This window comes from Podarcis gaigeae, assembly GCF_964106915.1.
Source record: "Podarcis gaigeae genome assembly, chromosome: 3".
Taxonomy (NCBI): Eukaryota; Metazoa; Chordata; class Lepidosauria; order Squamata; family Lacertidae; genus Podarcis; species Podarcis gaigeae.
Window position 1 is genome coordinate 120,727,486 of NC_139680.1, and position 21,117 is coordinate 120,748,602.

General features: G+C 48.8%; 1 protein-coding gene and 1 long non-coding RNA gene across 2 annotated transcripts in view; both read right to left on the reverse strand.

The window, feature by feature from the left end:
• Window positions 1-794: 794 nt before the first annotated feature.
• Window positions 795-6,739, reverse strand: LOC310842196. The gene is made up of 2 exons (XR_014562987.1): window positions 3,433-6,739; window positions 795-2,122 (listed from the first exon to the last, which is right to left on the reverse strand). It is a non-coding gene; the product is annotated as an uncharacterized lncRNA (long non-coding RNA).
• Window positions 6,740-6,766: 27 nt separating this feature from the next.
• The window catches only part of KCNK3 (potassium two pore domain channel subfamily K member 3), a 94,312-nt gene continuing 79,961 nt past the window's right edge, over window positions 6,767-21,117 (reverse strand). The window contains exon 2 of the mRNA XM_083733792.1: window positions 6,767-10,152. Coding sequence (XP_083589918.1) covers window positions 9,245-10,152 — 908 coding nt within the window. The 3' untranslated portion in view covers window positions 6,767-9,244. The remainder of the gene's footprint in view (window positions 10,153-21,117) is intronic.

Genomic DNA, 21,117 nt, shown 5'->3' on the forward strand with positions numbered 1-21,117 from the left:
GACAAGGATCTAGAGACCACGCTCAGGGTGGCCAAATTCTGTGCGACTGCCATAAAACTTAGGGAACACGCTGTACTACCAAAATGATTAAGGTTTTAAATGACAATTTTAGGTTTTATTTTAGTGATCAAGATTTTAACTGCCTCTATATCTGTATTAGGGACGCAGGTGGCGCTGTGGGTTAAAGCCTCAGCGCCTAGGACTTGCCGATCGAAAGGTCGGCGGTTCGAATCCCTGCGGCGGGGTGCGCTCCCGCTGCTCGGTCCCAGCGCCTGCCAACCTAGCAGTTCGAAAGCACCTCCGGGTGCAAGTAGATAAATAGGGACCGCTTTCTAGCGGGAAGGTAAACGGCGTTTCCGTGTGCAGCTCTGGCTCGCCAGAGCAGCGATGTCACGCTGGCCACGTGACCCGGAAGTGTCTCCGGACAGCGCTGGCCCCTGGCCTCTTAAGTGAGATGGGCGCACAACCCCAGAGTCTGTCAAGACTGGCCCGTATGGGCAGGGGTACCTTTACCTTTACCTATATCTGTATTGTCTCTGTTATACCCAATTGCAATTCAATGTATTTCTGTGGTGTTTTATGATTTTCCTGATATTGTAAGTGAGCCGGAACTGGTCTGTGACCGTAATAATAAAATTCAATTCAACCAATTTCAGCGTACAGGACTCTGCTATCCTACTCAGAGAAGTGGGTCTGTTTCCCAGCACACCTGAGCTTCAGCAATAACCCACAAAGGCAGCACATCTCAGATGTCTAGAAAGGGAGACTGGTTCAAAGAACGGAGGGAGACAGCCGATCTTGAATTCAGACTTTATTTTGTTTCTAAAATGAAAGTAAAAGAGCAGTACAAATATGCTTTGGCATGAGAAAAAGAGAAGATTTGTCCAGGAGCATTTTATTCCACCCCACCCCCACCCCCAACTCTTTATTTTTCTATGGGTGAAAAAAACCCCAGCTAAGAATAAAATTCTCCCCAATTGCTCGGAAGCAAATTTCCCCCTGCAATACCCTTGCAAAGAGATCACGTCTACATCGATATGGTGTGTACATAGCATCATTTATAATAAATAGCTCTTCTTTAAAATCCCATATCTAATATTATATACAATGTTGTCAAGTATTAGAAATTGGGGAGGGGGGGTTAAATCTTCTTCGCCTGTGAAAAAATAGCAAAATGCAGGGTCAGCTTTGCAACTTTGCAAGCCGAAACACCGGCTTGATCCATTTCCCCCGTGACCTTTGAATTCTGCCCCCCAACCCCCAAAATACCCTAATAGTCCAAGTGGGCTGGCCCATAAAATGAATAGGAAGAGGAAGGAATATTGCCGCAGGGCTCAGTCCTAGTCTTGAGCATCTCCCCAACCTGATTCCCAGCATCTTGCTGCATCGGTCACGCAGCTGCAGCATAGAATGATAGGACTGCAGAGTTGGAAGGGAACCCTGAAGGTCATCCAAACCAACCCCAATTTGCAATGCATCTGGCGCTTAGGTTAGTTAGGCTGAGATTTCTTTCCTCCCTGACTTGAGCCACCGCCTTTGGTGCGCAGCGTTAGCCGGAAAAGGAAAGCAGAGCGGCTCTTTGGCAAAGCAGAGGCGTAGCAATGGGCAGGAGCAGCGTGCCAGTGCCAGCACAGGAGGCTACGGGTTCGAGTTCCGACCAGGGACACGTCCGGAGGCTTCACCTTTTTGCGTTTGGCAGGCTTCATTCTTTCGCAGCAGAGTCTTGCAACAGAGTAGAAGGCCAGCTTTTTGCGTTTTGAATTTCTGGATTTATTTTGCAACAAAGCATTTCTCTTTGATCGGTGTTTTGGGATCGGTTTGCCCATCAGAGCAATGGGGCAGTGCACCTGTGAAGAAACAGCGGGCACCTCCCTTTGGCTTGCTTAGTGGCCTTGGCCCTCCCAGTTGCATGTCAGCCAGGGATTCTTTCGCTGAGGTCCCTGCATTGCAGGGGGTTAGACTGGATGATCCTTGAGGGTCCCTCCCAACATTATGATTCAATGATTCTGTCTACCCTCTTCCCACCCCAGTTGCACCATAAACCACTCACCCAGTCTCAATGATTTCTCCCAACTGGTTGTGGGAGAATCACTGCAGCTCTTAAGCTGTAAGAATCATAGAACTGTTGAGTTGGGGGTGGGGCTACCAAGGGTCATCCAGCCTGACCCCTTTGCCATGCAGGAATCTCAGCTAATGCACACCTCCTTGTTCACACGTACATTTCCTCCACTCTTTCCAGGCATGGCTCACTCTTTATGTGGGATGTGAAACACAGGAGCAGTCAAGTACAATATTCCTAGAGTGTACATGTTTACACATAGGGAGGAATGTTTGTCCAGCCAGCAGGTAAACTTCCTGTTTCCTTCTGGGCTGGGACAGACTTCCTCTGTGTGTGACTAGAGGTGGGTGTGGCCTCACCTGTGCAGGTAACAACAAAAGCACAGGGCAAGGCAGCCATCTCTCTCTCTCTTTGACTACATGCATTGAAGAAGCAACATCTGTTTAGCCAAAGATGCTCTCAGCCAAGAGAGGACAAAGGGACTGACTCCTTATGAGATAGTTCCCAGGTGTATGTTACTTTTCTAGGCTAAGTCTGCCTTCTGGGATCCGACTGTGAACAGAATGTGAGTAAACTCATATGAGGGCCGCCATCTCTCTCTCTCTTTGACTACTTTCGTTGAAGAAGCAACATCTGCTTAGCCAAAAATGCTCTCTTGGCTCCAGCCAAGAGAGGACAAAGAGACTGTCTCCTTATGAGATAGTTTCCAGGTGTATGTTACTTTTGTAACTTAAGTCTGCCTTCTGGGATTCATCTGTGAACAGAATGTGAGTGAGTAAACTCTTTTTATATTTTTATAGAAGAATGTGTCGTGTCTTATGAGGGAATAAGGGGAAAATACCAGAACAGTTATTATAGAGGCTTTACCGAGCCTGAGCAAACGCATCTGCTGTGAGTTTAAAAAAGGGGGATGTTACTCTGCTAAAATTGTGAACTTGTTAACACAAGTTGGAAAGGCTATAATCAGACAATATATGCTCTCCTGCATCCCTGAACATTCCCACACTTTAAACCTCAATGTCCGAGCACTGCTCTTCCCCCCCCCCCATGAAAACTCAATCTCTAAAGGTGAATCGGAACAAACAGCAATGCGCAGGAAACCTGAATTGACGTTTGCTCTGATAATGCACTCAAGAGTGGTTTTTCGTGGGGGGGAAAGATGGAGCTTTAAAGCACAGAGCTGTGTCAGGAAAGAGCTGGGTGAAAGGTGCGTGTGGCCAAGCCCCCTGAGACAGCTTTCAAATGCCACTCTCATTCATCGCTTCTGGGTGTTGATTATTATCATTTTTCTGGTTTCTATCTTTATTCCCCCACCAGCAGTGAAGCCCTGCGGAATTCCCCTGCAGTCGAGGAATTCAGCAAAAGTCCCTGACAGGGAAATAACTCTAAAAACACATTTTTCCCCTTAGACTTTAGCTGCCCGGCTAATTCATTGCAGCAGAATCACTTCTGATAGCTCAAGGAAAACAGACCGTGAACCCAGATCCGTTGATGGGGCAGGGGGAGGTCTTATTATTCTGAGATAATAACCCTGCAAGTTGCTTCTGTCTCAGAATAATTAGGAGGCTCTGAGTTTAAGACTGGGGGTGACTAGGGGCTCTTGATGTGCCTTGGTTTCGTCTGGCGCCAAGTGAGGAAACTGCACTCATTTCCTTGGATGTGCAAAGGCGGGTGGAATATAGGGTTTCCCCGGAAACAAGCAGTGGATCAAGAATAAGGAGCTTGAATGGAAATAATTTGGGGTTCGCTGCACCCACATTATCGTGTGTGTGTGTGTGTGTGTGTGTGTGTGTGTGTGTGTCCTGCTGTCTGAACATGGACAACCTCCAACTACCACAAAATGACCCCGGCATGGGTCACTCATGTTGCACGTAACTCAATGTTAAGTCCTGTTGAGCTCAATAGGACTTAGAAGCATAGAGTTGCAGAGTTGCAAGGGACACCCAAAGCTCACCTAGTCGAACCCGTGCGACGCAGGGATCGGGGCTTGTAAATTGAGACTCATTTCTCCCTGCGCAGCTCAGGTGTGTGTGACTAATTGCCTCTAGGGTGTGGGATGTGATAGATAAGGAGCAGTCAAGTACAACATTCCTCGTTTTCCTAGAGTGGACATGCAGGAGGATGTTTGGTCCAGCCAGTTGAATACTTCCTGTTTCCTCCTGGCTGGAGCATCCTTCCTTTGCTTCCAGCCAACAGAGGACACTGGGATTATCCCCATATGGGGTACATCCACATGTACATATTTGTAACTAAGTCTGCCTTCAGGGATCCAACTGTGAACAGAATGTGAGTAAACTACTTTACACAAGATTGTGGCGTGTTTATTCTTTTAAGAGGGGTATAAGGGAACTTACCAGGAACCTAATAGTGAGATGCTCACACGAGCCTGCAACCAGCTACCCGCTGTGTGTTTGGAAAGGGGAAAGTGAAGCTCTGCTAAGTTATAGAACTTGCTAGCACAAGTTAGGAAGGATATTAATAAACAATATATCCTCTCCTGCCTCCCTGAACATTTCCACGAAGCAAACCATAGTGATCAACACACATTTGAGGTTCACATAATATATTGCAGGGTTACTGGTATAACCATAAAATTGGTTGCAAGGGACCCTCAAAGGTCATCCAGCCCAACCCCCTGAGATGCAGGAATCGCAGCAAACTGATGGTATTCAGGATAATTTTATAATACGACTTTTCTCGTGGTTGTGCTGTTTAGCCTATTTGTTAAGTTGTTTCGTTAACAGTGCTTTATCGAAGAAGGTTGTTTTACCGATGATTTGTTAATTATTTTACATGATTTATGTTGTGATTGTGGTGTTCTGCTATGGTATTATTTATTGTACGTAAGCCGCTTTGTGACTCGGGTGAGTTAAAAGCGGTAAACAAATTTAAAAATGAAATGAAATGGATGAAAGTGCATCAGGGGAGCCTTGCTGGAACAGAACAAAAAACTCATCTTGCCTCCTGCAGACAAACAGATATTCCCAGGCATCAATCAGGGATTTTCCAAGGGGATGGGGGCAAAGGAAAACACAGGAAGAGAGAGAGCAAGTTAACAGTCCCCAAAAAATTAGAAAAGCACCTGTACGTTGTGCCTCCTATCTCAGGTTCTACAAAGGCTAGAAACTTATTCTTGATTTTTTGAATGAAAAATGGGGATCTGGAGATTATGGTTCATATGGAGAGGGTGGGAACTGTCCTCTTTGTCACCCTGGGGGCACCCATATTTTCAGGGTCTCATGAAGAAGGGTATTCCTGAGGGATTAGAACAGGCTACCTCAACCTCGGCCCTCCAGGTGGTTTGGGACTACAACTCCCATGATCCCTAGCTAGCAGGACCAGTGGTCAGGGATGATGGGAATTGTAGTCTCAAAACATCTGGAGGGCCGAGGTTGAGGCAGCCTGGATTAGAACCGCAGAATCGTTGAATTGTGGAGCTGGAAGAGACTTCCATGGGAGTTGTTCACACAACACGTAGATTCAAAGTCACCCAGGTACGTGTTGCCGGGTGCATGCAGTTCTCTGTTGTGAAATGTTCCTTAAAAAGGCAAGGAATTAATGAGGAATGCTGGGAAGAACACAGATAGGCGAAAATGCTATATGACTACAGCTCCCATAATCCCCAGCAGCTGACCGGGAGCGATCGGAACTCTAGACCGGCATTATCAGGAGAGCAGCATGTTGGTTCAAAGGCCAGGGACACAGGAGGGGCGCAAGACCTCCCTGCCATGTTTCAGTTTCAGTAAATGCCATCTTTGAGGTCCTGAGCCAGGGCTTCATTGTGTTCCCAATGCTGAATCTGAATTGCGAAAGAAGTGCATCTGAGCATGTGCAGAGCGCCTGTCCGGAACTCATCCCTGGAACCCTGGACAGCCACTGCTAGGCAGCATAAGGGCTCCTGTGCTGGGCTGAACCCTGTTGTGTCTTGGTACCAGAATCCTGACTTCCTGGGATCCTGCAACCCAGACTTTGCTCCTCTTGGATCAGGGTTTCCAGGGACAATTGATCCTCTGCTTGAGAAACTGTGGCTCATTTAAGCCAGCCGGCAGATATTGCTTTCTCGCCTCCCTTCTTACTCCCAGGTAATGAAATGCGTGAGGGAAGATCTCATTCGCTCAGTGCCTCCACTCCCCTCCCCCTCCCCGTTAAGCCACTATTGCTTAACGACGCGGGATGGGCATGATTGACAGTGGCGAGAGCAATATGCTCGCTTAATGCTTCCTGGCCTAATTCTGCCTCCTAAGAGGCCTGTACAGCTTTGCCAAAATGGACGGATCAGAAAAGGGGTTTTTATCGAGCGGGGCCGTGAATTGCACACATGCACACACGCATGCAGAAAGATGCATTTCTCCTTCCGAAAAGAGCCCAGGGATTGTTTCTCCTCCATCGACCCATCCACCTTCCCCCTCCATGCTTTGCCGCTCTGGAACCAGCCACAGGGCACAGGGCGGCATCCCAGAGGGTTCGTCTGCAACCCAGCCGGCCTCGACTTCCTCCTTTGCCTACGTGACACTTCGCGGGTTGCCTCTGCCACCGCGGCCGGGGTCACATGGGCAGAAATATAAAAAGCTTTCGCCTAAGACCGTCTTAGCCTAATTTGCTCGCTGGTGCGTGAGCCTGTTTTACTTGGGAAGCAGAGCTGGACTGTGATTCTCTCTCCCTCCCTCTCTCTCTCTCTCTCTCTCTGTGTGTGTGTGTGTGTGTACTTTCCTCCCAATTCCCTCCGCTGCACGGCACACAGAGTGCTCTGCACACCGATGTTCAGCAAATGTGCAGAAGGAGAAGCAACGGATGCTCGGGAGGAAGTTTAATGCTCTTAGCTCCAGAGCAGGCCACGGACGGAGGGCGAGGTCAGTGGAACTTGCCCCAGGAAGGGAGAGAATGGGGACAGGGGTTCTCCACCACCACCATCACTCAGAAAGAACAGCGGCCTCTAAGGCCAGCCCCAAACATTGTGCTGCCCAAAGGGGGTGGCAAGATGGCGTCCGCTCCCAGACTGACCTAGGACGTTGGAGATGGAAGAGAAGTGCCAGGACCCCCCCTCCTCCTTTGAAATCCCTCGCCCACTGCCACAACTTCCACCATCTGAAACAACGACAGTGGTACCTTGGTTCTCAAACGGAATCCATTCCAAAAGTCCGTTCGACTTCCGAAAATGTCCAACAACCAAGGCGCAGCTTCTGATTGGCTGCAGGAACTTCCTGCACTCAACTGGAAGCAGCGTTGAAGGTTCAGCTTCCGAAAAACGTTCACAAACCGGAACATTCATGTCTGGGTTTGCGGCGTTCAGGAGCCAAAACGGACGAGTACCAAGGCGTTTGACAACCAAGGTACGACTGTAATATAAGGTGGGGGACACATCCTGCGCAACTGTCCTGTTTTAAGTGGGACATTCTGAATCTACAGAAGTCGCCCCGGCTTCTGATCCCAACCTCTAAAATAGATGTCCTATTTTAGCTCCAGTGCTCTGGCCGCCCCAGAGTGTTGGGCCAAAAGCCACACTTTTGGGGTCCCACACGGTGGCAGCGCAAGTCTGTTGGCTCACACCAGAGGCTGGCATCAACTCTACAGTCCTATGATTCTAAGAACCAGAGGCCACTCCAGGAAGCCCCATCTCTGTGCCGCTTTTAAAATTCTGCTCCAGTAAGGCAGGTAAATAGTATCACAAACTGGTGTGGAATCATGGAGAACTGAACTGGAAAAGATGAGAAACCAGAATGGGCAGATCGGATGCTTCTCTGATCATGTGTTTCAGCTCTTGGGGAGAGTTGGCAGAGGGAGGGGGCCACTGGTCTGGCTGACCCCACACCATTCTAGCATGCCCTCATTGGCTTTGCAGGTTCTTTCCAAGGCCCTTGGCCAACATCAATGGCGGAGAGGTGGCTGGTTTTCCAACAGGAGCAACTGGCTGGTGGGGTCAATGGACTTCTCACTGGCTCATTTTTGCCTGCTAAATACCCCTCTTTTGTATGGCTACTGCATTTTTGCAGGAAAACAGCCGTTCCTAGAAAAGTGGGAATTTCTTGGGTGCAGGGGTGATGGGTCGGAGCTTGCCCCCACAAGTCAGGACGTTAATGGCATGATCCTGCGCTGTGCCTAAAGAAAAGAGCAATGCAACCGCGATCCAAAACAGAGACGGATTTGAGAGGAAGCTGTGGGGGCTGAGGACAAAAAGAGGGAGGGGTGGGTCAAGACTGGGGTTATATGGGGCACAGCTCTGAGCCCCATGGAGCAGGACGTGGGTGTTTCACGGGCTTCATGTACTCTTGCATAAAAGGTCTTCTCTGCAAGGAGGGGCGAGTTCATTCGCGTTGCAGAAAGCACACAAGCCCAGAGGTGCGCGACCCAGGAGCTGCTTTGCATGGCCTTGTCCCCTGGAGTGGAGATCGCCCCGAAGGAACGGGACGCAGCACATCAGTGGCCGCCTTTGGCCACCCAAGCGCCAACATGCACCATTCGTAACTGAAGAAATTTGTACACTTAGGGTCAGAGATCCCTGCCCCGTATCCGATGCACAAACCCCTCCACACAGGGGAGAAAGGAGCTAACTCTCCCCTAAAATGAAGGGAATGAAATGAATGGCGTGGGGTGACCCAGAACTTAATTTCCCCCCATTTATTGGCCAGGGGTGAAGAGAGATGCTATGTCCTTCCATCAGTCTACGCAGAGGTATAAATCACACTCAGCCAGGAGATCCGCCGCCACCACCCCACTTTATCCCATACCCCACTCCCATGGGGTCGGGGGATCCCAATTTTCAAGTTTCACATTTTTGCGGAGCTGCTGCAACTGGGAGCATTCAGAAGTGCGGCCAGCAGGACTCTCTTCCAGGGAAGAAAGGGCTTGAAGCAGCTGACCCCTCTGGAGCAGCTTGACCTCCATATCTCACCCCCCTTTCTGCAGCTGAGCCCCCTCGGAGCTCTCCATGACTCGGTTTCCCCGTGACCCAGGGAGCCAACCCATCTCTTGCTTTGTCCTCCTAGGCTCACACCCACGACTCCCGGCCCAGCTGCTGACTCTTCCCTTCCCTTTAGATTGTCACCTGTATGGATTTTCGGTTATGGTGGGCACCGTTCCTTCCCTTCCTGGGGTCTCTGCATGCCTATCTCCCCACCCACCCCCACTGCTCTCCTCCTCCCCTTCCTCTGCCATGTAGGACAGTCCCGGAGAGGGTCTCGCTAGCCTTCAGACCGAGCTACGCCGCTTCATGAGTCCCTGGAAGGCGGAGAGGCTGTGCAGGCCCGTGGAGACAGAACTGATGGCCGATCGCTGGGCGTTGCAGAAGCACCGGTTGGGCGGCGTCTCGGGGTACCGCCCCGGAGACGAGTGGCTCTGTTCCATGCAGGTGTCCGAGGTGGAGAGGTCCCTGGGGATGATCATGGGAATGGAGTACTGCAACTTCTCCCGGCTCTTGTACCAGAGGCAGGAGCACATGGACTGGAAGTGCAAGACCTCGGCATAGACGTTCCGGAGGCCCCCACGCCCCCCGGCCCCACCGCCCACCCCCACGCCCCCCAGTGCGGCGGCCGTGGAGGACGCCGTGGTGTCCGTAGTGTGGACGCTGCTGGCTTGGCCGTTGCGGCTGAGCAGCGCCCGGTGCTCGGCGTCCCTCTTCTCATCCTCGGCGTTCATGGTCATGAAGCGCAGCACCACCAGGTTGAGGAAGGCGCCGATCACGGTCAGGCCGGTGAGGATGTAGATGAAGCTGAAGGCCACGTACTGGGGCTGAGTCTGCAGGGCCTGCTCCTTCTGCAGGGCCACATAGTCTCCGAAGCCGATGGTGGTGAGCGTGATGAAGCAGTAGTAGTAGGCCTGGAAGAAGGTCCAGTTTTCATAGTAGGAGAAGGCGGCGGCCCCGATGCAGAGGGTGCTGATGCAGGAGAAGAACCCGATGGTCACCATGTTGGCCATCGAGACCTCTGGCCGCCTCATCCCAAGGCACTTCTTGATGCGGTGGAGGAGGTATCTCACCAGCGTGTTAATCCTCTCCCCGAGGCTCTGGAACATGACCAGGGTGAGCGGGATCCCCAGCAGGGCGTAGAACATGCAGAAGACCTTCCCGCCATCGGTGCTCGGGGCCGCGTGGCCGTACCCTGCGGAACAAAGACACAAAGCAGAGGCAAGCCCGGTCAGTAGCGCCTCGCAGGTTACGGGGACCGGTCGCTGGTGGGGAGGAAGGTGGAGAGATGGGCCTCCAACCTCCTCGTCTGGGCTCGGCAGGCAGGCGTGCTGGGAGTTGCCTCCTCCTCCTCATCCAAAATGGCAGCCGGAGAGAAGGGAGGGGAGTCGGGATGGGCGCCGCTCTGGCCTGCAAACTCGGTGGTGGTGTGTCTGGGCCACGGTCCTCCTCTTCCGGTCCATGTGCTCCTGCTTCTGGTACAAGAGCCCGGAGAAGCCACAAGGCTCCATCGCCATGATGATGTTGTTGCCGCCAATGCCGCCACCCCAATCCCTTCAGCCTGGGCACGCAGCAGAGCCACACCACCAAGTCTGCAGGCAGGAGCAGCGCCCACCTCAAGCAAAGCGAGGGGGCAAAGGGGGGAATGGGGGGGTCAGGACACGGGGGGGTTGAGCTTGTCGTAGGACTCACCGTATGGGGCATGGAGGGCTGTGTGGGGAGGAGAAAGGGATGGGCAAACGGAAACTTGGAAGGGTGGAGGGGGGAATCGGAGGGGAACAAAGTCACGGAGTGTGGTGTGGCTATGCAAAGTGCCCGAGGTGTGCTTCCCCCGTAGAATCACATATTTAGTTATTTATTGTTAAGTACAGGCATACCTCACGTTAAGTCTGCTTCAGGTTGTGTTTTTTCGGGTTGTGGACCGCCGAAACACGTAAGTACCAGAACGGGTTTACTTCCGGGTTTCGGCAGTCGTGCATGCGCAGAAGCGCCGAATTGCATCCCGTGCGTGTTGCAGACGTTTCGGGTTGCGAACGTGCATCCCACACAGATCGCGTTCGCAACCCGAGCACCCACTGTACCCTTCACCTTAAAGTCCAACTGTCAGGGAGCTGACAAGGAGAGCAGGTCGTTCACAGATCAGGGAAAGACAGGGAACCACCAGCTAACTTACAATTAATTCATGTGTTTTTTTCCATTAAGGAAGCAGAACGGAGACTTCTCAGGGTTGATCCTGTCTAGATGAAGCGGTTGCCCGATCTGGCTTGTAACGCCGCCGCCCCCTCCTCTCCTTATCCCTCTGAGTCCGGCACTTCACTCTGTCTACGCAACTCCCAAGGGACCCTCTCTGTGTCTGCCTGGCTCTCCGGCTCTGCAACATGCATCAGACACCTTGTTCTGGGAGTGGAGGGGGCTTGCCGGCTGTCAGAACAGAAGCTGTCAGGGTGGCTCTGTGGTGGAGCTGCCAGGTCAGATTCCTGTCTCTGCCTTGCGCTGGGCCACCTGCCTGTTTCCTCCTCTTTCTCCTTCTCCAAGATAATAATAATAATAATAATAATAATAATAATAATAATAACAACAACAACAACAACAATAACAATAATTTGTTATTTGTACCCCACCCATCTGGCTGGGTTTCCCCAGCCACTCTGGGCGGCTTCCAACAAAGATGAAAGATACACTAAAATGTCACATATTAAAAACTTCCCTGAACAGGGCTGCCTTCAGATGTCTTCTGAATGTCAGGTAGATGTTAATCGCTTTGACATCTGATGGGAGGGCGTTCCACAGGACAGGCGCCACTACCGAGAAGGCCCTCACCCTAGTTCCCTGTAACTTGGCTTCTCGCAGTGAGGGAACGGCCAGAAGGCCCTCGGAGCTGGACCTCAGTGTCCGGGTAGAACGATGGGGGTGGAGACGCTCCTTCAGATATACTGGATCCCAGCCTCCAGCACTTCTCAGCTCTTCCCCTCCTCTGGGGTGTGGGCCTAAACCTCTATTCCCACCGCTAGGATCCAGAATCCAAATTATCTCCCTCTGTGCTTTCCCTGGGTTTCGTTCTTCCACCATTCCTCTTCATCCAGCCAGTGCCTGACACTAGGGCAGATTACAGTATTTAATAATAATAATAATAATTTATTATTTGTACTCCGCCCATCTGGCTGGGTTTCTCCAGCCACTCTGGGCTGCTTCCAACAAAGATTAAAAATACATCGAAATGTCACACATTAAAAACTTCCCTGAGCAGGGCTGCCTTCAGGTGTCTTCTAAATGTCAGGTAGTTGTTTATCTCTTTGACATTACAAAACAACATTAAAAATAAACAACAGCAACAACAACAACAACAACAACAATGTATCCCACCCATCTGGGCGATTCCCAACAGAATTAAAAGCACAATAAAACATTAAACATTAAAAAAGTTCCCTAAACAGATGTCTTCTAAAAGTCAGATAGTTGTTTATTTCCTTGACATCTGATGGGAGGTGTTCCGCAGGGCGGCCGCCACCACCGATAAGGCCCTCTGCCTGGTTCCCTGTAAGATCACTTCTCACAGGGAGGGAACCGCCAGAAGGCCCTTGGTTAAGGTTACCAGACAACCCCGTTTCCCCGGATTTACTCATCAGTCCCCTGACAAAATCCATATATTTAGTAGGAAGTTGAAAAGCATCCCCGGATTCATTGAAAAAAATTTGGTAACCTTACCCTTGGCGCTGGACCTCAGTATCCTGGCTGAACAATTGGGATGGAGATGCTCCTTCGGGTATACTAGGCCATGGCCGTTTAGGGCTTTCAAGGTCAGCACCAACACTTTGAATTGTGCTCGGAAACATACTGGGAGCCATTGTAGGTCTTTCAAGACCGGTGTTATGTGGTCTCGGCAGCCGCTCCCAGTCACCAGTCTAGCTGCCACATTCTGGACTAGTTGTAGTTTCCGAGTCACCTTCAAAGGGAGCCCCATGTAGAGCACATGGCAGTAGTCCAAGCAGGAGATAACCAGAGCATGCACCACTCTGGCAAGACAGGCTGCGGGGAGGGAGGGTCTCATCCTGCGTACCAGATGGAGCTGGTAGACAGCTGTCCTGGACACAGAATGGACCTGTGCCTCCAGGGACAGCCGTGAGTCCAAAATGACTCCCAGGCTGCGCACCTGTTCCTTCAGGGGCACAGTTACCCCATTCAGGACCGGGGAGTCCTCCACACCAGCCGGCCCCCTGTCCCCCCCCCCCAAATAGTACTTCTGTCTTGTCAGGATTCAACCTCAATCTGTTGGCCGCCATCCATCCTCCAACCGCCTTTCGACAGCTGAAACAACTTTCGACCCTAAAAACAAGGTGGGTTCTAAGAACATACTACTCCAGTGTCAAGAGCAAAGAGGTGTTTCTTCCACAACCTTCAGAAGCCATACAACGAAGGTGCCATAGCTTAGGGGCCACCACTGAGAAGACCATATCCTGCTGGACCAGAACCACCCCTGAGCCTCTGAGGATGGAGGAACTACAAAGAGAGCCCCCTCTGCTGATTTCAGCACCCACTGCAGGGAAGGAGGCAAACCTCTTGATATTTCACCTTCTGGTTTTCCCTCACAAAGCGTGGTTGATTTGCCAGCTGGGATGTACGGAACTGGAAAGCAAAAACTCTCGTTCCAGTTTCGGACAAAGGCTTTAAAGGTCAGGTTTTCCAGGGGGCTTGCATGACAGGCTACTGCCATTGGGGGTGGGGGCACAGTTTCTGCCCCCCCTTTCAATTTGGAAGACTGCTTGATGCTTGCACCCAAACAGAAATTTCAGGCAGTCGAATCTAGGAGTGGAGGAGAAATCCAATGCAGAACATGTTTAAAAGCAGCTCTACCCAGTCCACACTTTCCAAGGCGATATGCAGATTGAAATTCAGACATCCTTCAAAATTTGCACATAGCCGAATTTTGCAATGCAGTGCTCCAACCAAGCAATAAATGCAAATATTACGGAAGCATGTGCATAAGAATGAAGATATTAGTGCAAATAACGTACCAAAAAAATAGGGGAAATGGCTTGCAGAAAATGATAAGGCTGCATATAAATCTGTGTTTATCAGGACAGATTTGCACTGAAATCCTGACAAATTTTCATTGGTAATCACAAATCGCCACCAGGTGCAGAGGACTGTGTTTAAGACTGGGGGGAAATGAGAAAGTGAGAGATCATGAATTGACAGGTCCTTTCATCCCTGGTTAAATCGGATACAAGAAATGACAATATCCATAAATCTCAGCAGCCATGGTTGTTACTGGGCAGGAGAAGCCAGGCCTTCGAGACAAAGTAGACAGCTAGGTTGCTCCCCATTGCTGGCCCTTTGCAGTCCCGGATTTATGTGGGGGCCCCAAAAAAATCTAAAGGGGAAAAAACTGGATGTATATTTCCAAAATATAAGATGAAAAAACAAATGAAATAAAACCCACATACAGCAACAGTGTTTTGTGTTGTGTAGGCTCCTAAGATGTAAGTCATTGGCCCTGCCTGCCAGCCACTCCCTCAAATATCCCTGGTTTGCTCCTTTCTATATATAGGGCCCCCACATTCTGCATGGACTGGTTGCAGGGTAACATGCGCAAATGGCTTGAGATACCTATGAGGTCCACAAATGACCATAGAGCATATACAAAACAGAGACAATTTGTTGTTGACAAAGGACAGCTGGACATAGAAAGGGCCCCATTCCCTTCAGGAGCTGAGGGCCACATCCAGCCTAAGGAGATCAGACAAATTTATGGAAGACAGTAAGGCCGTCCATGAGTATAAAGGACAAAAGAGAAACAGCATATAAATTTGCACGCCACCCAGCTTGCCCTTCTCAGAAGTAAGCTGCATTCAATTCAATTGGACCTCCTGGTGGCCAGGTCAGGATGTAGACTTGTAGGAGCTAATAATCATAAAATCATAGAGTTGGAAGGGCCCCTGAGGGTCATCTAGTCCAACCCTCTGCAATGCAGGAATCTCAGCTAAAGAATCCATGACAGGTGGCCCTCCAACCTCTGCTTAAGTGCCTCCAAGGAAGGAGAGTCCAGCCACTTTTGAGAGAGTCTGTTCCATAATCAAACAGCTCCTATTGTGAGAAAGTTCTTCCTACTGTTTAGTAGGAATCTCCTTTCTTGTCCCTTGAAGCCATGGGTTCAAGTCCTACACACTGGAACAGGAGGAAGCAAGCTTGCTCCATCTTGAATGTATCATTTCATCATCATCATCATCATTATTACCACCATCATCTTTATTATTATTTATATTTTCACAACTTCATTCAAGACAGGTAAGAGAAGGATCCCTCAATTGGGCACACACTTCATTCCATTAAAAAAGAAAAAAATCATTTGAATTTCATGATGTTTGAGGAAGCTCCCCAATAACTCTGCTGCTGGCTTCGGCAGGCAGGGAAGTCGCCGAAAGATGTTTCTCAATTTAATTTGCTCGGAAGCGGTGGTTGATCTATGGGCTACTTTTAAATTGAGGCTGCATTTTAAATTGCATTTTAACCTGTATTTTAAATTGGGGTTTTTTCCTATTATCTTTTTACTGAAATTTTATTGGTGTTAGCCACCCTGAGCCTGGCTCTGGCTGGGGAGGGCGGGGTATAAATAAAAGAATATATTTATTATTATTATTATTATTATTATTATTATTATTATTATTATTAACAATAAGCCCCCCCCCGAGTCTTAGTGCTCCACGTCTCTATATCTGCCGCCACAGACTTCTCCAGCCAGCTCTCATTTTTTGAAGCACAACATTGTGTCTTCTCATTGTGGAGCTTTCCGTTCTGACGTTTCAATTTCAAAGTTGGATGGATTTATATGATGGGCGCTCCTATTTTAAGATTTGCATAATGGGTGTTGTTGTTTTTTACACTTTGTACACTGCTTAGAAGGCATTAAGCAGCATGTACATTAAATAGTTACAACTCATGGAAGAAAATGGGCCAAGGAGGGCGACCAAGACTGATCAAGGAAGCCAAGCCTTATGAGGACGCTTGAGGAAGCTGGAGAAAAATTGGTTTAATTTGCACTGACGTGGAAGTGCCTATGTACGATGAAAAGGCCATAACTTGGAGGCTTTCCACAGGGCTATATAAAAAGCAAGAAGAACTCTCTCTTTTTGGAGGTTGAAAATTAACTGTCGTGGATGCTTTAGCTGAGATTCCTGCATTGCAGGGGGTTGGACTAGATGACCCTCGGGGTCCCTTCCAATTCAATAATAATAATAAAAATTCATTTGTACCCCCACCCATCTGGCTGGGTTTCCCCAGCCACTCTGAAGCTACCAGCATGAGTTTGACCCAACTGCAGGAGGCAGTGGAAGACAGGAGTGCCTGGCGTGCTCTGGTCCAGGGGGTCACAAAGAGTCAGACACGACTAAATGACTAAACAACATGATCCCACCATCTGGGAAACAAGAGACTGTGGCCAGAACTCTGGCCAGGTCTGTGCTGGTCCACCCTGCTGCTCCCTGTTCCCTGGCCAGTCCAAGGCCCCTGTGTACCTTTCCCTGAGACTCGTACCAGGCAATTCTTCAAGTAGAGGACTATCTCTTGCAAAAGTGGGACACTTCCCACCTCTATTCCCTCGGCACGTGTGTGAAAAACAAGCCGGCGGGTGCCATTTTGATAAATAATGCATAAACGGCGCAGAATTCAAGTTTTCTTGGCAGAGACTCTTGACATATTTATGCACGGAGTCCTGAATTATGCATGGCGTGGAGAAAGTGGAGGAAGAAAAGTGTTTCTCCATCTCTCGTCACGTTAGAACTTCTGGGCATCCAGGGAAGCTGAGCGTTGGAAGATTTGAGGCAGGCAAAAGGGATTTTCTTCTTCTGCGCAGCGCATGGAGTTCAACTGTGGAACTCCCTGCCACAAGAGGGAGTGATGGTTGTGAACCGGGGTGGGTTTAAAAGAGGGCTGGACAAACCCCCCCTTTTTTCAGCTGGACCTCGCCGGAACTAAGTTCTGGCACCTCTCAGATGGGTACCATTGCCATTCCAAGAGAACCAGGGAGAGGTTCATTGTGATGATGATGATGATGATGATGATGATGATGATGAATCTATGCCCCGCCTTTTCAGCTGACAGGGCATCAAGGTAGCTTACAGATAAAGTAAGAACAGCCTGCATCCTCACCACGCTCTGAGAATGGTTACTCTGGCATCTCTGTCAGGAAAGGAGTAACCGAATGTTACCTCGATGAGCATATGCTGGGAAGGAGTTTTGTGGGCCATTGTGTGGGATGTGAAACACAAGAGCAGTCAAGTACAACCTTCCTAGAGTGAACATGTTTACACATGAGGAGGAATGTTTGTCCAGCCAGCAGGTCAACTACCTGTTTCCTTCTGGGCTGGGACAGACTTCCTCTGCATGTGAGTAGAGGTGGGTGTGGCCTCACCTGTGCAGGTAACAACAAGAGCACAGGGCAGGGCAGCCATCTCTCTCTCTCTTTGACTACTTTCGTCGAAGATGCAACATCTGCTTAGCCAAAAATGCTCTCTTGGCTCCAGCCAAGAGAGAACAAAGAGACTGTCTCCTTATGAGATAGTTTCCAGGTGTATATTACTTTTGTAACTTAAGTCTGCCTTCTGGGATTCATCTGTGAACAGAATGTGAGTGAGTAAACTCTTTTTATACTTTTTATACTTTTATAGAAGACTGTGTTGTGTCTTATCTTTTATGAGGGAATGAGGGGGAAACACCAGAACAGTTATTATAGAGGCTTTAGCGAGCCTGAGCAAACGCATCCGCTGTGATTTTAAAAAGGGAAATGTTACTATGCTAAATTGTGAACTTGTTTACACAAGTTGGAAAGGCTATAATGAGACAATATATCCTCTCCTGCATCCCTGAACATTCCCACACATTGGCATTTGGGCATCACTTGCCAGATTTACACCAAGTGAAATTGTTCCCTTCTCCTCTAATTTGGACAAGCAGACCTCTTCACAAAGACAAAAATGGGCTCCAAAACAGAGGTCTTCCTAAGACAAGTGAAAGTTAAGAGGCCCCCCACTGTCAGCATTGCCCTCGTCATCTGTGACCAAAGAATTACCCATGATCCTCCTCTTGGCAGCCATCTTTGCTGGTCCCCCCAAAATGCAACTGGTTCCCACTAGAGGGCTCCAAAGATGCTTGCTGAGCCCCGAAAGGTGGTGGCCTGTCTACTAACCCTCTTGGAGCTTCCCGAGTGGATGATGGGAAATTTCCTCGTTGACTGATCTCCGCAGCGGTGAAAATGAAAACTGGGCAGTGAAATCAGCTTTCAACTTGCCCTGGAGTTGCAAGGCATAATTACAGATGGTTCTAAAGCCTTAAGAGGATAATATGACCAGAGAGAGAGAGAGAGAGAGAGAGAGAGAGAGAGAGAGAGAGAGAGAGAGAGAGATGTAGTGATGATGTGATGATGGTGGCAGCAGCAGGAACATCAGTGGCGCAGCAGGGTAGTGTTGTGAACAAAAATCTGCCCATTTTCCCTTATGGGGTATCCAAGAGCCCATATAGATTCCTTACGTAGGTTCCCTATTGGTAGGAGAAAATAACAGAGGCCAACCAGAGAATATTGAGAAGCAAAGCAGCTAGTAAGCCTGATCTTTATTGATCTGTTGCAACAGGGTGCTCCCCTCACACGCAGGAGAGAGAAGGAGGAACCCAGAACAATGGCGCACAAGGCCTTATATGGACTTTTGAAATTGCCACCCTGTAGATCAAGACCACCCCAAGAAACATCATACCTACATCACAGAAAAGGCGGTCTAAAACAGAAATTTGAATGTTGTTTTTCCTGTTTGCCAGGTTATCTGCTTGCTTTTCCTAATAGTCTTCACCCATTAAAATGCTAATTACTGTACTCAATTCCTGAGGCCATGGGAAGGCTCTCTGACCCCCCTCCCTCCTTGCAGGGAAAACATTTGGTCATTTTGGGAATCAAAATGGTTTCAGCTCGGTCTTCCTGCGCTGATCTATGTACGTGCTTGGCTGGTACACTTATGAACATTTAACATATATCTAAGACCTCAAAATTCCTATCGCAATATCACGACAAAGATAAAAAGGTGTTCCTTGTGGTTTGCAGGGTAACAAAGATTAGGGGGTTACTTCTGGGCTTTCATGATTTCTGAGTGAATTTCAAGCAAATTCCAGGTTGCAGAATCAAAATGGATTTGAAGGTCTCGTGCAACAAGCTCGTCTCTCCAAAAGATTAGACTTTCCACCATAAAGGGAGCAGAAAACGGCTAAGGGAGCTGGGCATGTTTAGCCTGGAGAAGAGGAGGTTAAGGGGTGATATGATAGCCATGTTCAAATATATAAAAGAATGTCACATAGAGGAGGGAGAAAGGTTGTTTTCTGCTGCTCCAGAGAAGCGGACACGGAGCAATGGATCCAAACTACAAGAAAGAAGATTCCACCTAAGCATTAGGAAGAACTTCCTGACAGTAAGAGCTGTTCGACAGTGGAATTTGCTGCCAAGGAGTGTGGTGGAGTCTCCTTCTTTGGAGGTCTTTAAGCAGAGGCTTGACAACCAGATGTCAGGAGTGCTCTGATGGTGTTTCCTGCTTGGCAGGGGGTTGGACTCGATGGCCCTTGTGGTCTCTTCCAACTCTAGGATTCTATGATTCTATGAAAAGATTATTTGTGTCTGCAACGACAGCAGCGCGGATACTATTGGCCCAGAGATGGAAAGAAGACCAGAGACGAATGGTTGATGAAGATGATGACGAAATGGGAAAATGGACTGGAAAATCAGGAACCAGGAAGAGAAGAACTTTAAGAGGGAATGGGGGGGGTTAGAATGTATTTAAGAGAACACTGTAAACAACTAAAAACTTGGGCAGGATTTGAGTAACGCTTCTAATGTACTAAGAAACATGGTAAAAATGGATTATTTAAGAAAAATAAGAGAAGCAGTTGGAAAAAGATTGATAGTGGTAATCGTGGAAGGGAATCAAAAGATTCAGACAATCCTTAATGTCGATGTTGATGTTTAATGTTTGAATGTAAATCTGCTATGTAAAACGTAATAAAAAAGATTTGACCCAAAAAAAAGACTTTCTTCCACAAAGAGCTAGGAGGGGAAGTTCACTGGAAAGTTTGGAATAATTTTGTGCCATAATGTTGTCTAATCCAGCTATTGTTCTAGAAAAAGAGGTGCCGAACTCACCATGAACACCTCCCTCGTTCTCTTGGAATGGCAACGGCACACATCTGAGAGGTGTCAGAACTGATTTCTGGCAAGTTCCAGCTGGGGGAAAAGCCCTGGTCTGACCCCCCTGCAAACAAACCAGGATGAACGCATTGCATAGACTGGAAAGAGAAGCTGCTGAATTGCAACTTATTACCAAACTTAAAACCATGGAGAGACCTGGTCTGAACAGAGACATTGGATTCTTATCTCATTATACACGACAAAGCCATTTTTCACCTTCTCACCCCTTGCTTTTTCCTGTAAGACCTATTGCAGTCGTTAAGAGTCGTCAACAGGCTCATCACAGCTATGTGCCAATCACCCATTCCCACCACCCTTCTGAGTAATACCCCTCCCCACCTTCTCACTATATAGAAGGGTCTGGAAACTTCTGTTTCAGTGTATCTGAAGAAGTGTGCATGCACACGAAAGCTCATACCAAGAACTAACTTAGTTGGTCTTTAAGGTGCTGCTGGAAGGAATTTTTTTTGTTTTGACTATGGCAGACCAACACGGCTACCTATCTGTAACTGCATTGCAGAGGGTTGGTTTAGATGACCCTTAAGTTCCCTCCAGCTCTACAGTGCTATGAAAATTCAATAAACCAGTCATCAGGAAGCTACCTAAGAGGACCTCAAGAGGGAGCCTGTGCCAGCCTCAGGCTAGATTCGTTTCCTTCGAAGAGCCCCAGGGAAAAACATTTCTGCTGCTTAGCTTTCCCTTTCCCTGAATCACAGCAACTCAATCCCCTAATTATTTGTTCCTGATAATACAATAATTGACACTGACACCAAGTGGGATGATCTAGAATCAATTTGCCATAGGTGGGCGAGTCAAGAGTTGTGCAAACCCTACGCCTGACGGTTCTGCTGAACAGACCGGGATTATTTTGCTGGGCCTTGAAATTCCTACAGATGTTTTGCCTGAGCAAAAGGCAGCCCATTTAATCACCAGCACCACCGTCTG